General features: G+C 43.8%; 1 protein-coding gene across 5 annotated transcripts in view; it reads right to left on the bottom strand.

Moving 5' to 3' along the window:
* DIP2A (disco interacting protein 2 homolog A) overlaps positions 1-15,613 on the bottom strand; it is a 186,903-nt gene that overhangs the window by 40,452 nt on the left and 130,838 nt on the right. For all 5 annotated transcript variants that reach the window (XR_005586121.1, XM_039494216.1, XM_039494217.1 and 2 more), the window contains 4 exons: positions 15,045-15,164; positions 13,490-13,604; positions 8,381-8,520; positions 2,878-3,014 (listed from right to left, as the gene is read on the bottom strand). Coding sequence is in view for 4 of the 5 variants with exons in the window: in XM_039494216.1 (XP_039350150.1) it covers positions 2,878-3,014; positions 8,381-8,520; positions 13,490-13,604; positions 15,045-15,164 (512 nt within the window). In the remaining variant the exon portion in view is untranslated. The remainder of the gene's footprint in view (positions 1-2,877; positions 3,015-8,380; positions 8,521-13,489; positions 13,605-15,044; positions 15,165-15,613) is intronic.

Here is a 15,613-nt window from a genome sequence, read left to right as displayed (position 1 = left end):
GAGAGCATGTACTGTCCTCCGGCTGATGTGGTTGTAACTCGCGCGATGAGTTGGGCAAGTACAATCCCTATTACAGTGGGAGAGAACAGGCACAACAGGAGCTGAGTGACTTGCCCAAGGTCACACAGCAAGTCCGTGACAGAGATGGAACATAACCCAAAACTGAGAACCAGAGCTTGTGCTTTAACCAGGTAAGTCTCACTAATAACTCCTCTTGTGTTGCCTCTGCTGGTTTCCTTACTGTTTCTGAGGACTACCCCACCTGGCCGGCCTGCCTCCTCACTGCTACGTGGCTGGACGTCCTGATGTTGGAAACCTCAGCGAGAACGCCCTCCAGAAACATAAGCTGGTTCAGGTATTGGGAAGCTGGGAGGCTGGCTAGAAGATCTTTCCAGCAGTGAGGAAGATGGTCAGGACTCCTTGTATTCAAGAGTCCTGACGCATCGTTTCTGAAACAGAAAACCCTCCCTGATCCCATGATAGCATTTCCGTCAATCATCTTATATTGGGGTCTGCAACAGCAGTGTCTGAGTGCCTCCCAAAAGTAAGAGGACAACAATGGTCACTTCCTTCCTTTTGTTTTTTGCTTTTTTGGGAATAGGCCTGTATACATGAAAAAATTAGATTCAGATACTGCAGCAGTAAAGCCTGGGAAAGTGGTGGGTTCTGCGTTTCGCACCAAATGCAGTGAGGCTGACTACTGTTCTTATTTCATCCTCTATTCAAACCCTAAGGAACACAGTTTCATGTTTCAGAGTAGCAGCCGTGTCAGTCTGTATCCGCAAAAAGAACAGGAGTACTTGTGGCACCTTAGAGACTGACAAATTTATTTCAGCATGAGCTTTCATGAGCTACAGCTCACTTCTTCAGATGCATCTGAAGTGAGCTGTAGCTCATGAAAGCTCATGCTGAAATAAATTTGTCAGTCTCTAAGGTGCCACAAGTACTCCTGTTCTTTTTACAGTTTCATGTATTATGCAGTTGCAGATTATTCAGTGTTCTAAGGATTACAGCAAGTAATCAAAATCTACTTTTATATAAAAACCGTGTGTATGGTTTTCAATACACTAGGCACACTTAAGCAATGTGGCAATATCTGAAAAATACTAGGATGCATGTGGGATATTATGATGTGGTATCAGATCTATGCGAATAATCACCCAACTTTATGCAATAATATCCTTGAAATGTCTTAATGTAACTTTACACGCTAATGCTGTGTTGACACAGAGGTGAGGTGATCATACATTGATTATGTACAGGATGCTAATATGAGCATGATATATAAAAAAGATGATTGACTGCTAACGCTATTTCATAATTTGGTTAAAGGAAAAACAAGTTTCAGTTCTGATGCATTATTGGAGTGGATGGAGAGAGGTGTATTTTGCCATGGCTTTTACTTAATTAATTAAAACAGATGCTGTTGCAATGAACATGAGCATACCTGTTGTGATACCGGTCCAGAAAGGGTTACACAAATGGTAGGCTAACTGACTCAGATTCAACCTTTAGAGAGATAGTAGTAGATAATGTTTGTGTTTTGTATGTGTCTACATATATGTTGTTAGAGGTTGACAATGTAACCTAATGGTTCCGGTCTGTCACTGTATTCTGTTAATGCAGAGATCAAAAGGAGATGTTGCGTTTAAATGAACTGTGAATGTAGTGCTATCATTGTCTTCATTTCTCTTTGAAGTATATATTAAACTACCTGTAAATGGTGGGAGATAAGCAATTACCTTATGTTAATCCATGTAGCTAATTACCAGTGTTGCTTAGGAAATAGGAGGTTTCTTCAAAGACACTATTCTTTACCCAAGGAACACCTGCTATCAAGAGACTGACAATAGCCTGCCAGGGATCTATAAAAACTATTAAGGCCCTGATCCTTTCATCTCAGATCTGCTTAAGCTTCATCAGGGGAAGTTTGAGTTGCAAGACTGAGGTCTCCATTTCCATTCTGGATCACCCTGACATTGGGCATTGGACTATAATGTAATGAATGGGTTCTGGAAAGCAGGGCCGGCTTTAGGCCGATTCCCCCTGAATTCAGGCCCCGTGCCCTAAAGAAGAGCGCCTAACTTTTTAATTTTTACTCACCCAGCAGTGGTTTGGGTCTTCAGCGGCACTTCGGCAGCGGGTCCTTCACTCGCTCCGGGTCTTTGGCGGTGGGTCCATCAGTGCCATGGAAGACCCGGAGTGAGTGAAGGACCCACTGCCGAAGAGCCGCCAAAGACCTGGACCACTGCCAGGTATTCGAATCGGGCCCCGCAGTTCCTAAAGCCGGCCCTGCTGGAAAGTATCCTTTGCAACTCAAACTCACCATCTCTGCTATGAAACTGACCTAAGAACTCTCTTTGTATCTGTATGTATAATGATCTTTTAACCAATACTCTCTTCTTTTTTAAATAAATGTTAGTTTAGTTGATAAGAAGTGACTGTAAGTGTGTATTTGGGTAAGAGCTGAAATATTCATTAACCTGGTGGGTAATGTGTCCAGTCCTTTGGGACTGGCAGAACGTTTTATGTGATGAAAAAGATTTTCAGTCATCATATTTGACTTGGTTGTCTGAGTGGGAGCTCAAGGCTGGGTTGCTTTAAGGGAGCTGTATTTCTGGTCTCTGTGTAGCCAGTAAGGTATTGCAGAAGATTCACCAAGCCAGCAACAAAACAGCTAAGTATTAGAATAACCACCAGTTTTGGGGGATTGTCTGCCCCACTCTTTGCCGTTTGCCCCAACTGAGCAATCTCAGCATCCCCCTCTCCTCCCCAGTCACACCTGCAAAAAGAAACTGATACATAATTCTGCCTATCTCCTCACTAACTGAAATAATAAAAACATCTTTTGATCAAAGGTTATAAAAAGACACAAACCTCAAACACATTCTTGGTGATTCCAAGGAGACCATAGTATGCTGTCCCAGTTGCACCAGAATTCACACATATTTCACCAACTTCGTCAGTTTTACATAGATAAGGAGTTCCATCCATCTTCACAACACACACATTGGCTAAAGTGGTAGAGCAAGAATGCAACGGTATTAACATCTATGTATATTTTGGTAAACTGGTAGACAGAAATTGGCTTGCTGCTAAACAAAGTAACATGATTAATTGAATTTCGATATTGAGCAGCTAAAGCAGAAACATTACATATAAAAAAATTTGTCAAAAAGGAGGGTTTTGTTATAGAAATTTAAAAAGCATTTTGATAATCTGAGTAATGCAATCTCTGATTTATGTATTCTCTAGCTATGAAAACTACAAACTTTCAAATCTTTAATCTCCCCCCCGCCCATTACATTCTAGGCCTTACTACATAATACCACAACCTCTTAGCATTTGCTTTTGAGCATGAAGACCAAAATACTATAATCCAGGACAGTTGGTTAGGTGAATGAGGATTTATGTAGTATTAAAGACGACACATTTAGATAATACCAATTACAAATTAATAATTCCTTTTGATTTACTGTTGCACATTTCATATTTGGAGACATTAATTCCTTAAATTAAATATGTGACACATACAAATTAGAAATGGAAACAAAAAACGATTAGGCCACTTTTATTCCCACTGCCAGTTTAGGATTGGTTCAATGAATTTTCTAGTACTTTGTCTAGTCTTCTTTCCAAGCATGCCAAGCTTCCCACAGCTGTTGAGATGCTCTTTTGTAATCGAACAGAACTCCCTTGACATGCTACCTAAAATTTCCTTTTCTCCACCAACTTCCATTACTTCATGCTACATCACCTGGTACCACCCTAAATAATCTTTCCTTTAGAGTTTGTTGTTATTTTCCATTCCTTAGATAAACTATGTTTAGCTGTTTTAATATTTCTTCATAAATCATCCCCTCTACTGCCTTATTCTTGTTGCTTCTTGTCTGGGATGGGGCAGTACAAGATAACTCTCCAGCTGCGCAGGGGTGATGACGATGATAATAATGGAACTAGCCAGCTCACCTCACCACCTCAGATGCAGGGGAACGAAGACCAGGATGGGATGGCCTAGGTGGTCAGTAGAGCAGCTGGAACCCTACCCTCACCCCATCCTGTGTTATCCAAACTAGGGCCAGGATGTGGGCAGGGCTGCTGTCTCTTCAAGTGGGCTAACCAGCTCTCTGTTGAAAAAGGGAGCAAAACCACAGTATTTCTGTATCCTTCTGCTGGCTTGTTGGTTTCCAAAGCTGGATGCTCGTGACCAGAAGTGATATTGGGATAAGTAAACTGAAATTGCGTCCATCATTAACTCCGTGTGCTTGCATCTGTTACTACTGCAGAGCCTCCTCTCCCCTGTCCCCACCTGCCCCCTGCAGCAGGGATTAGTGACTGACGACCCTCCCTCTGGAAGGTATTTCTGTTCTTCCCTCCCTCTCGCCTCCAACGTGGAGGCACTGTTAGTGTTGGCTGCTGCTGCAGGCTCCAGGAGGAAGTTTCATTCCTTGCAGGGCCCTTTCTCCCTGGGGCCTCCCTCCAGTCCTCAGGCTGAGCTGAGTCCAGCCCCCTTGATAGCACAGGCTTGCTGTGCCCTTTTCTCCACTTGCGCAGGCTCCAGTTCTCCATTGCTTTGGGATCTCTGTAATCAGGGTGTGAAAGTGCTTCAAGCTGCATCTGTCTGAGCCAGCGTGTGGCCCTGAGGGGAGTGTTAACCAGGCCCAGGCCAGGGGCTGGGCAGCAGCACCCATCTGGGCGTGTAGATTCTTTTCTGGGCCTCTGAAAATTTGAAACAGGAAGCCAATTCCTTAACCCAAGTCCCCGTCCGGCCCCATTACACCTCGCTCAGAGCGCCCTGTGAAATCCTGTGTGTGGGCGGGGGGGTCACAACCCTTGGAGCTACTCACAGCGTTTCTTACAGACACGGGCTCTGGACACTCTTGGCCCCAGAGCAGGCTGCTGCGTAGATGGGAAGGGACGTTGCAAGAGCCAGGACAAATGATGGGTATGTCCACAAAGCAACAGCTGTGAATGGTCTAGCACAGGTAACAGCAGCAGTGAAGACAGCAAAGCATGGGCTAGCGAGCCAGGTATGTACCCAAGGTCTGCACTGACACCCACACGGCGCTGCCTTCCCTGCTTCTGTTAATCACACTAGCTGCATTCAAGCTAGCTCGGGCAGGCAAGCCTGCGCTCAGCTTCTCTCACAATCTGTCGCAATTTTCCAATTCAGTCTTTGAACAGGAGTCTTGAGGGGCTTAGGCAGCACTTGCTTCTCCCACTGTCCAGTAAGTGCTGAGAGAGGTCACTGAATAGAAACAGGAACATTCCCTCCCACATTGAATTTGTATAACTCGGCCGCCAAGCCTGGCCTGGTGCAGACAGAAACTAAAAACTATGGGGCAACTCAGGAAATGTCAATCTTCAGAGGCCTTTGCCCTTTGTCCCTGCCGGCCTGTACCTGAACGAGGAGACCCTTAATTCACCCTAATGAAACCGAGGGTGAACGATGAATGTGTCAGTTACCCACTAGTCTCCATCCTAATTTTAAATTGTCCACCAGAATGATTATCATCAATAAATAGGAACTTTGGATCTGTTTATATGATAGCATCTAGCAACCCCAATGAGGTAATACTGCAACCAAAGCTTTGACATAGGACAAAGTTTGAACTACTATAGTGACAGCTCACCAGTTGCTAGGCAGGATGTACACGTCTTTCCGAGCCCTGCGGGCGTGGACTAGAAAATTGGGAGTTTTTAAGTTACACAGACGTACAAACCATTAGCTTCAGGCTCAGCTATGCATAAACCCATTTTCAGATTAATAATCCTAATGAGTTCCAAATACAAGGCTGTTAAACAGACATTCAAACTGAGAATTAGTGCTTTACTACTGCAGCAAAAAAAGTTCTTCAATTAATTCAAAAGTTATCTATAATACTTTCCTTAACAGTGATGCAGGTGAGAGTGCTGAGAATTAGACACACAGTGCAATGACCTATGCCCTATGGCCACACACAGACACCACAGTCTTCAGCTAGCCTGCGTGTGTGACATGAGCAATAGCCTTGATTATCTTCCAAAAATGCATGCCTCTCTCTGTGGAGCAAGAGGACAATTCTATTGTCAGCAATGTTAAGTCTCACATATAGTCACCACACCTCTACTAAAAAGCACCACCACAAACAAGTGAGCAGATCTGATTCTAACCAGTAGAAGGTAGTGATACACACACATTAGTACAATACAATAGCCAACATAGGTCATTTGAGGACAAAATGACAGTGACAGATGCATGGCAGATGGGACAATTAAATATGTAGATATCAAACTCCATTAATTTCAAAAAGCTCATAAAACCAACCTCCCCTAAAGCTCTAAAATAGGATAATCACTATCAGAGGACATTCCAATAACCTTTTGTATTTGCTTGTTCAATACACTAAGCACCTGAAAAGTAAACTCTTTGCACAGACAAATAAGCTACATAATTTTCTGATGCAGCTATTCAAATGCTATTAAATAGATGTATGCTGAAATATGCCTTGTCCTTCTATGACACTGTCTATACTTGAGTCAATGGGAATATAGGAGTTGCTCAAATAAATTAATCTCCAATACCTCCGTCTGACAAGACAGACTAATGCATCAGTAATAGGCCCAGGTCCCTTCTAAATTAGGACATTTTAGCATTAAGACTGAACAGAGTAATTTCTCATGTTGGAGTGATGAGACGAAATTAGTTTTTGGCTGGAACTTGGCTGAGACTTCATATATATCCATTCAACCCAGCCCACTGCTTCTTAAACATCCAGACTTGCTATTAATGATCTGGATGATGGGATAGATTGCACCTTCAGCAAGTTCACGGATGACACTAAACTGTGGGGAGAGGTAGATACGCTGGAGGGTAGGGATAGGGTCCAGAGTGACCTGGACAAACTGGAGGATTGGGCCAAAAGAAATCTGATGTTGACAAATTGGAGAAAGTCCAGAGTACAGCAACAGAAATGATCGAAGGTTTAGAAAACCTGACCTATGAGAAAAAGGTTAAAAACTGGGCATGTTCAGTCTTGAGAAAAAAAGATTGAGGGAGGATGATAAGCATCTTCAAATACATTGAGGCCTGTTATACAGAGGACAGGGATCAATTGTTTTCCATGTCCACTGATGGTAGGACAAGAAGTAATCAGCTTAATCCGCACAAAGGCAGATTTAGGCTAGATATTAGGAAAAAACTTTCTAACAATAAGGTTAGTTAAAATCTGGAACAGGCTTCCAAGGAAGGTTTTGGAATCCCCATCACTGGCAATTGATAAGGTTACACAAACACCTGTCAGGGATGGTCTAGCTTTACTTGGTCCCGTTGCAGCGCATAGGGTGCACTAAAGGACTCTGGAGGTCCCTTCCAGCCTCATTTCCATGATTCTAGAGCCTGGATCTGTCAAACTTGGTAGGCTACCTACTTCCTTCCTCTTCTGAAACAGATTTTTCCTTTGGATTCTGCGGATATTCACACCTGCACCTATATTTAACTAGATCAGGCAAGGCAGAACTCAGTACTGTGAGGAACTCAAAGACCATATCGCTCAGATATCCTCTTATTTTCCCTTTTATGCAGGAACATTGCCAAAGACAAAGTATCAGTGACTTGCTCAAAGAGCTCGTATTTAAAGACAATTTTTAAAAAACCTATACTACTTTCTGAGAATCAAACGTCTCAGTTCTCAAAAGGACAGAGCTTGGGAGAGGTTTAAAACAACCTGTTAAACGGTTTACCTGCCACCAAGATAGAGAGATTTACCCATTCAGAAAATTGGACTGCAGAGCTCAGCAAATTCCACACTCAGACTATGTGTTCCCATCATGACCACCAGTCAGGGCACTCTAGTCTTCCAAATGATTTGAAGCGAAGTACAGAGCTCTTTGCCCTAGACACTGACGGTTTGTTGGACACGATGAATATCCACGACTGAGGGTTTTAAATAGTCCATTCATTAAGCCAGTCAGACTTTTGCTTAAGCCACAAATAATTTTAGCTACTTGCAAATATGCTTTAAACCAATTGCCAAAATAAGGACAGTACAAAGAGGAACAATAATATCATCCTCAATTGGCAGAAGAAAGAACTGGAAGGATAAGACAAAACAGCAGCTAGAATCAAAAGCAACACCTCCTCCCATTCCAAACGAAGATCAGATTAAAATAGTTCCCTCGTGTACTCAAATTTTTAATATTTAATAGATACTTTCAGACTGCTCTTAAAATAGACTTTCAAGAATTAAAGCACACTTGCTAAGGCAGCGGGCTGTACAGCTGTAAAGCCATTTTCATCCAGGACAGAGTTCTACTTCTTTGATCAAGCCAAAATACACAGCAACATCATCAGAAATTCAGTGGACTTCTCTTAAATATACATGAAGTATAATCGTCCTACCTCCAGGCATAACCTGACCAACATCCTGTACAGTGAGTACTGACAGTTTTTCTTCTGTATCCACTCTAATCACATTGTAACTCAAACAATTCATAGACAGCACTGCTTTCCCTGGGGGTGGCCCACCCAAATCTGGAGGTCTGAAAAACAAAGTAAAATATCAAACCAACAATGACACTGGGAAAACCTCAATGGCAACACATTCAACAAAGCAGTCCTGTGCAATTCTGTCAGGGAAGAAAGTGTGTGGTAAGTTTAACCATGGTGGCCATATCAATAAGGAGACCAACTGAAGCTGGGCTCTAATTGATATTATTTACAGTACTTCATCTACCACAGACCAAAAACCTTTTAGTGGTGTGGTCTAGTGGAAACAGCACTTGACCAGGACTCAGGAGACTGGGGCTTGGTTCCTGGTTCTGTCATTGGCTGTGTGACCTTGGGCAAGTTGCTTCACCCTGTGCCTCAGTTTCCCCATCTGTAAAACGGGGATAATTATATTGACCTCTATTTGTAAAGTGCAATGAGATCTAGAGATGAAACGCACCATGTAAGGTCTAGGTGGTGGTAGTGGTGGTGGTAACATTTTAATACGGAAGGAAGCCCTGTGATCTTTTCTCTCTACTTATCTGTCTAGTGTTTGCACCCTGTAATGTGTGCTCCTATTTAAATGCTGGTGTAATTCTTTAGTATGGGTCCTGTCATTGTGGGGAGAGGAGGATGTAAAACCATTAGTTCTCTAACCAAATGGGCAATCTCCAATGGGAAGATAAACTGAAGCCAGTCTTGACTTTTGGAGGAATGCATTCAGTTGTGTGCACACTCTGAGTACAGCTCGCTGGAGACTGCCAATTGCATTGTGAGACAAATGTCAAGGTTTTGAAATCTGTTCTTATTCCATATTGGAACAAACCCAAAACCTTTTGAACGTTTTTGCAAAATGGAACAGCATCGAACCATCTGTTTTTCAGATTAAGAAGGTTAAGTTTTCAATTCAGGGGTTTCCCTCACTCACGGGAGACTGAGCCCTTCACCTCAGAAACCTTCCCAACTAAATCTTCATTGAAATAGATACACTGTTTTCTTGAAAAGTATTTTGACAAAAAAATTGTTAAATAGGTTCCTATCTGTGACCCTGCTGAATTAGCACATCAGTTTTCACTGACTACAAAATTGTTATTTTCCCTTCCCTAAAAGTGATCCTCAGAGCCCTTTGGATTCCCAATGGTATTTTTTAGATTCTTAATTTTTATTTTTTTTTTAATTACTCATGTTAAATAGATGTTAACATTTTGGAGACAGGAAGCCATTTAGCTAAAGACCCAATAGCCTCATTCCTTCAATTAAGGTTATTACAGAGCTCACAAAACATCCTGGAGACCTCCTACAAAACCAGGGAAGATCAGACTTGACACTACTGAAATTTCTGAAGCAGATGCAAAACCAAAAAAACCTCAGTTAGATCATCTGTATTCATCGTAAAGCTGGGGGAAAGGGCACAAGGCCAATTTGACAGGTGATCTTTAAAAGGAAATACTGAGCAAGCCTCAGTTGAGCCTCTCCAATTTGTGTCTTTTGGGTAACCGGGAGTTGTACTGTGCTTGTCTTTCTGCCCCACCCCCCAATCTGAACAGAAGAGGTTACTCACCTTGTGCACAGAGATGTCTCTCTCTGTGGGTGCTACATGCACCTCTCAAGCCTTTGACCAGAGATTTTCAGTTAGCAGTGTCCATTTGGCCCGCGCATGTACCCTATGGTTCCTTGTGCTGGGTTACCTGCCTGTTCACCCATGGGTGGAATAGTGGCAGGTGTCTGCCACACTGTCGTAGCTAGATCTAGTAGTGTCTTGTTAATGGGCAATGGCACCCTGGCGGGTGTTGCTGACTGCAGGATGTCCAGTTTGTGTTGAGAGTCCTGGACTCCTTCATGTGGAATCTGAAGAGCATCAGCTACCCTCTTTATGAGGCCTTGAAATTGCTAAAAATTACCAATCATGGAAGATGGCAGAGGCATAACAGCTTCACCCAGAAATGAGGATGAAATAGGTGCTTGAGAGGTGGCGTCCTTACCCTCCCTGGCCACCTGCTCCTCAAACATCTCTGCCTGCGGGGGCGCTGCGAGGAGGAGAGGGCCGTACAACTCTAGTCTCCAGATAATATGGTATCAGTGGTCTGGCAAATTGTTGTCAATAGGCAGCCCAGGGGTCCCAGTATGGCTGTGCGTGCGCGCGCACGTGTGTGTGCGCGCGCGCGTGTGTGGGGGGGGAAGAATACGGGAGAGAGGGTGGCATGCAGGGTTGATTCCACCACTCTTGATAATGATTCTGATTTTCCCTATGATTTCAGAGAATGGGCTCCTGAAAGGATATGTTGGAGAAACCAAAATAGAAATAAAGGAGACCAACTGGACGCCTTTCATCCACCTCCACCTTATCCAAAGGATACTCCTGGGGGAAGTGTGTGCCACTGCACATGCACGGAATTTATGTCCCCTGCAGATTTATTTGCTTCACTGCAGAAAAATGACTTTCTGACAGGGAAGCAAAAAGAAGCTGCAAGAGCAGTCATGCACTCAATTAGCTGCATCCAGAACCCCACCTCACCAAGCCCCACTCCCCCAGCACCCAGCTCCCTCTGCTGAGACCCCCACACCCAGACCCCTTTGCTGAGCCCCAACCACTTTCACCTGGAAGCCCCTGCACCTGGAAACGCCCCCCACAAATGAGCATCTGTGCATCCAGATCCCCCAACACCCAGACCTCCCACTGAGCTGCCTACACCCAGACTGGCATTTTCTCCATGGCATTTTGGGCTGTATAAGTAGGGGCACTGCCAGCAGATCGAGGGATGTGATCATTCCCCTCTATTCGACATCGGTGAGGCCTCATCTGGAGTACTGTGTCCAGTTTTGGGCCCCACACTACAAGAAAGATGTGGAAAAATTGGAAAGAGTCCAGCAGAGGGCAACAAAAATGATTAGGGGGCTGGAGCACATGATTTATGAGGAGAGGCTGAGGGAACTGGGATTGTTTAGTCTGAAGACGAGAAGAATGAGGGGGGATTTGATAGCTGCTTTCAACTACCTGAAAGGGGGTTCCAAAGAGGATGGATCTAGACTATTCTCAGAGGTACCCGATGGCAGAACAAGGAGTAATGGTCTCAAGTTGCAGTGGGGGAGGTTTAGGTTGGATATTAGGAAAAACTTTTTCACTCAGAGAGTGGTGAAGCACTGGAATGGGTTACCTAGGGAGGTGGTGGAATCTCCTTCCTTAGAGGTTTTTAAGGTCAGGCTTGACAAAGCCCTGGCTGGGATGATTTAGTTGGGAATTGGTCCTGCTTTGAGCAGGGGGTTGGACTAGATGACCTCCTGAGGTCCCTTCCAACCTTGATAGTTTATGATTCTATGAGATTGTCCCACACAGAATCCTCTCGCCTCACATCTGGATCCCCCCACACTGATCCCCTCCCCTTTCTGCCCAGTTTAGCCTGCCTGCCCCACACCTGGTGCAGAGGGGCAGAGCCCCAGGGTGTTTCTGGGGTAGGCCCAGGCCTTGTGCTGTGTCAGTGTCTGGTGCAGCCTCACCGCTGAGTCCGTGTCCTCAGGGTAGGGGGTGGGAACACTGGGGAAGCTGCAGGGTGATCTCCCACCTTCATGCAGCAAGTGGTATGTGCTCCTCACTGCCATGCTGGAGGCTCTGCATTTATTTATTGACAAATAAAACTTTCAGAATTTTGCAGAATTAAAAAATATTGTGCTCGGAATTTTTATTTTTTTGGCGCAGAATGCCCTCAAGAGAAAAAGGAGAAGCACCTGGAGAAAATGGTAGAGTACTGTGGTACTGGATAGTTGTAGTCCAGAGATTGGGGCCTCAGTACAGAGACACACTCTGTACCCAGGGGGAGCAGGGACTCTGGGTCATCCGTTATAGAGAAATCCTGAGCATATCTGAACTCCTGTGGTACCGAATAGGGGATCGGTCCTGATGCAGTAGCCAATACCACAGTCACCGAAGCCAACAGCCACTGCGGGTGGTGAACTGAAGTAGACACTGATGGTGTCTGATGCCATTGCTTGCTTGGTGCCAAGGACACCGCATGCCTGGGTACTGACAGCTGGCTGAACGCATAGGTACTGATGGCTGGGTTGAACTCAACCGGTGCCAGTCCCAGGTGTCTATACTTGCCCTTTTTGCTGCTAGAAGGTACTTAGGTCCTGCCAGAGCCACGTGTCTCATTCATGTTCTGGGACTTTACGGCCCCGCTGGTACCAGAGGAGGAGTCCTTTGACTCAATGGTACCGAGTCAAGAGGTTGAGGCTTTGGAGATGGTAGCTCTCACCAAGGTCCTGGTCTTTTTTGAAGATGGCACCTTAAGGTGACACTCCATGCTCCTCTTTTTGGAAGCCTTCCCTGAGGCGTCCAAAGTTTTCCCTATCTTAGAGGAAGCCTCTGCCAACTTAGCTCTGGATCTGTCCAGAGACAGATGTACTGGGGGGTGTCTCCTAACTTGGCTCAGAAGTTGGTCTGTGATTAGCAGTCTGAGTTTAATCTCTGGGTTTTTTTGCCCTGGGCTTGAGGGCTCTGCAAAAGTTGCACTTCTTAGAGATGTGGGACTCCCCCAAGTAATGGACACAGTCAGAGTGGCCATCGTTTACAGGGATAGCCTCTTGGCAGGAAAGGCAACATTTGAAACCTGGTGAGCCAAAGAAAAGAATAAGTCTCCCCAAGGGGAAAGAGGAATCAAACAATCCTCTCACTACTTATCTAACTATAACTATAACAACTAACTACAGAAACTATTTAAACCACTGTTGAAAGACTAGAAAAGCTGAGGCATGCTCAAGGCAGACACGCTAGTGTTCCATCTCAAACTGAGGCAGTTGAGAAGGAACTGAGAATGGTTTGCACCACAGCCCCATAAGGCCTCGGTATCTGGCACCAGGAGGACCAGGGCACATGTGGGGGCTGGACAGACACTGCTAACTGAAAAATCTCTGAGCAAGGCCATGAGCACTTGAAGTGGAGTTCCCATGGGGACACTACTTGAAGAAGAGCATACATTTAACACCTAGGCAAAATGTATTTAGTTAAATTCTCACTAAATATAATACCTGCGAATAGCAACAGTTAATGCCTCTGAAGAACTGGCACAGGGACAGATAACTTCTGGTCTCAAACCTCTGGACTGAAATACGTTGAGGAATGCATCACAGGAAGATATTGACCCTAAATACAATAAATCACAAAACGTGAAAAGCATGCGTGATTCTTGCAAGGAGAGGTAATACTGAAAAAAATTCATTTTGCCCTAATAGAATTTCCATATTTATTTTTACCTGTGATTTAGCTGTAGAATATTCAAGTGTCCTCACACCACATTTAATCAAGTCATACTTTTGACAGATAATTCTTTCGAGAACAGCATACCCCATTAGCATTTAGGATTTTGTGCGGCTCTCTTGCCTAACAGTCATGCCCAGATATTCACAGGTAGTTAGTTATTGCTGCACTCGGCAGTTCAATGCCTAACCAATTTAAGAGTCTACATCCCATTTTCAAAAGGGCTTTCGGCACTTAGGACCCTAAAACCTATTGACTATTGATGGAATTTTGGCTCCTAAGTGCCTAAAGCCCTTTTGAAAATGAGAATTAGACTCCTAAATCTGTTAGATATTGCATTGCTGAGCACAACCATTCAGTTCCTTTAAAATATGGTCCTTAATGATTAAGGACTCATTCACAAAGTGAAATCATAGTGGAGAAACTCTCCGTGCAAAGGCAAAGTTAAAAATCATGGAATTCTGCAGGGGATCTAGTAAAGGTATAAATGATCAGTCATTAAAATTCTGAAAATTGCCTCTTCTAAAGTTTCCTGTAGATATCACGTGTATGCATCCTGGTCTCATCTTCTAAAAATCATTACATGATTCTGAAAAGCTCCATTTGTGTTCAGAACTCTATGTCAGATCCATGTGAAAAAATGACACGTGCCCTGAGCTTTTTTATTTTAAATTCCGTTGTATTGTAGCAGGGAAAATTTTCCAGCTAGTACACTTCAAAGTTCATGTTACATTTGTAAGATGGTTCAAGTCATTCTGTATTGCTCTTGGGCCTTATACTACCATCACGCCTCAATCACTGAGAAATGCACTACTGAGTTGTGTGTGATTGTTTGAGTATTAACGGATGGTAAGAACAGTATTGTAGGTAGTTCTGTGGGTACAATTTTCAACATTTTATTACAGAATAAATGACCTAATGCTCTAAGCATCAGGTCTGAAATATCTAAACTCTTTGGAACCACACATTTAATCCTCACAAGATCAGTTCAGCCTTTCCTCCTTCCACAGTAAATAAACTGACTTCCATACACCATATCATTTCTGTGAGATCTTTCAGCTATTTCATTCCTGGCCGCTCTCTGTAGATGTTAGAGATCTCTTGGAACTCTTTATGAGAGCCGAGTTTTTCCCTGATGTCCTTGGTCAAGAACTGTCCCACCCTGCTCAGTTTTGCTGTCGATCAGCTGTTCTCCTGGCTGCTGAGCTCCCACACTAAGGTTTGCTCACTGTCAGTGAGGCAGGCACTGTAAATAACTTGCAATGTGCTTCCATACACCTGGGGTTGAAAGAGGCTATAGACATAAAATATTATCCCCATACTTACATGGATTAGCTCCATCTGCCACTATCAGCATTCGTAAAGAGCTGAGGTTGACATCTCTTTGATCCCGCTGAGCCAAAAGCGACCAGTGCATATCACGTGATTTTACTACAGCTACACGGGCTGAAAGTAAAAATATATATATATATATATTAAACCAAAGTAATTATTTTAAATAGGCCATGTGTGGGGGGAACACACTGACATATCACATGTCCTGTTAGGAGGGAGCTAAGCCTTGCCCATCATGCATCCAGAAATATTTCTATAAAAAAATTATTTGCTATGTAACTAAACTGTGAAAAAGTGAAGTTGGTTGAACTGCCAACAGCACTTCCTGATCAGACCATCTTTTGGGGAGCCAGTTGTTGAGGTAGGGAAAAACTGTTATTCCTAAACAAGGGAGGTAGGTGGCTACAAACACCATGATGTTTGAGAAAAACCCATGAGACAGAAGAAAGCTGAAGGGTAGAATCCCGTACTGGTAGGGATCATGCTCAAGTCGCAAAATGAAGAATTTTTTTGTGAGAGGGATGAATTGCTACCTGGAAGTATGCATCTTTGAGGTTGAG

This window comes from Mauremys reevesii, linkage group 11, assembly GCF_016161935.1.
Source record: "Mauremys reevesii isolate NIE-2019 linkage group 11, ASM1616193v1, whole genome shotgun sequence".
Taxonomy (NCBI): Eukaryota; Metazoa; Chordata; order Testudines; family Geoemydidae; genus Mauremys; species Mauremys reevesii.
This window is presented reverse-complemented; position numbering and strand designations above follow the sequence as displayed.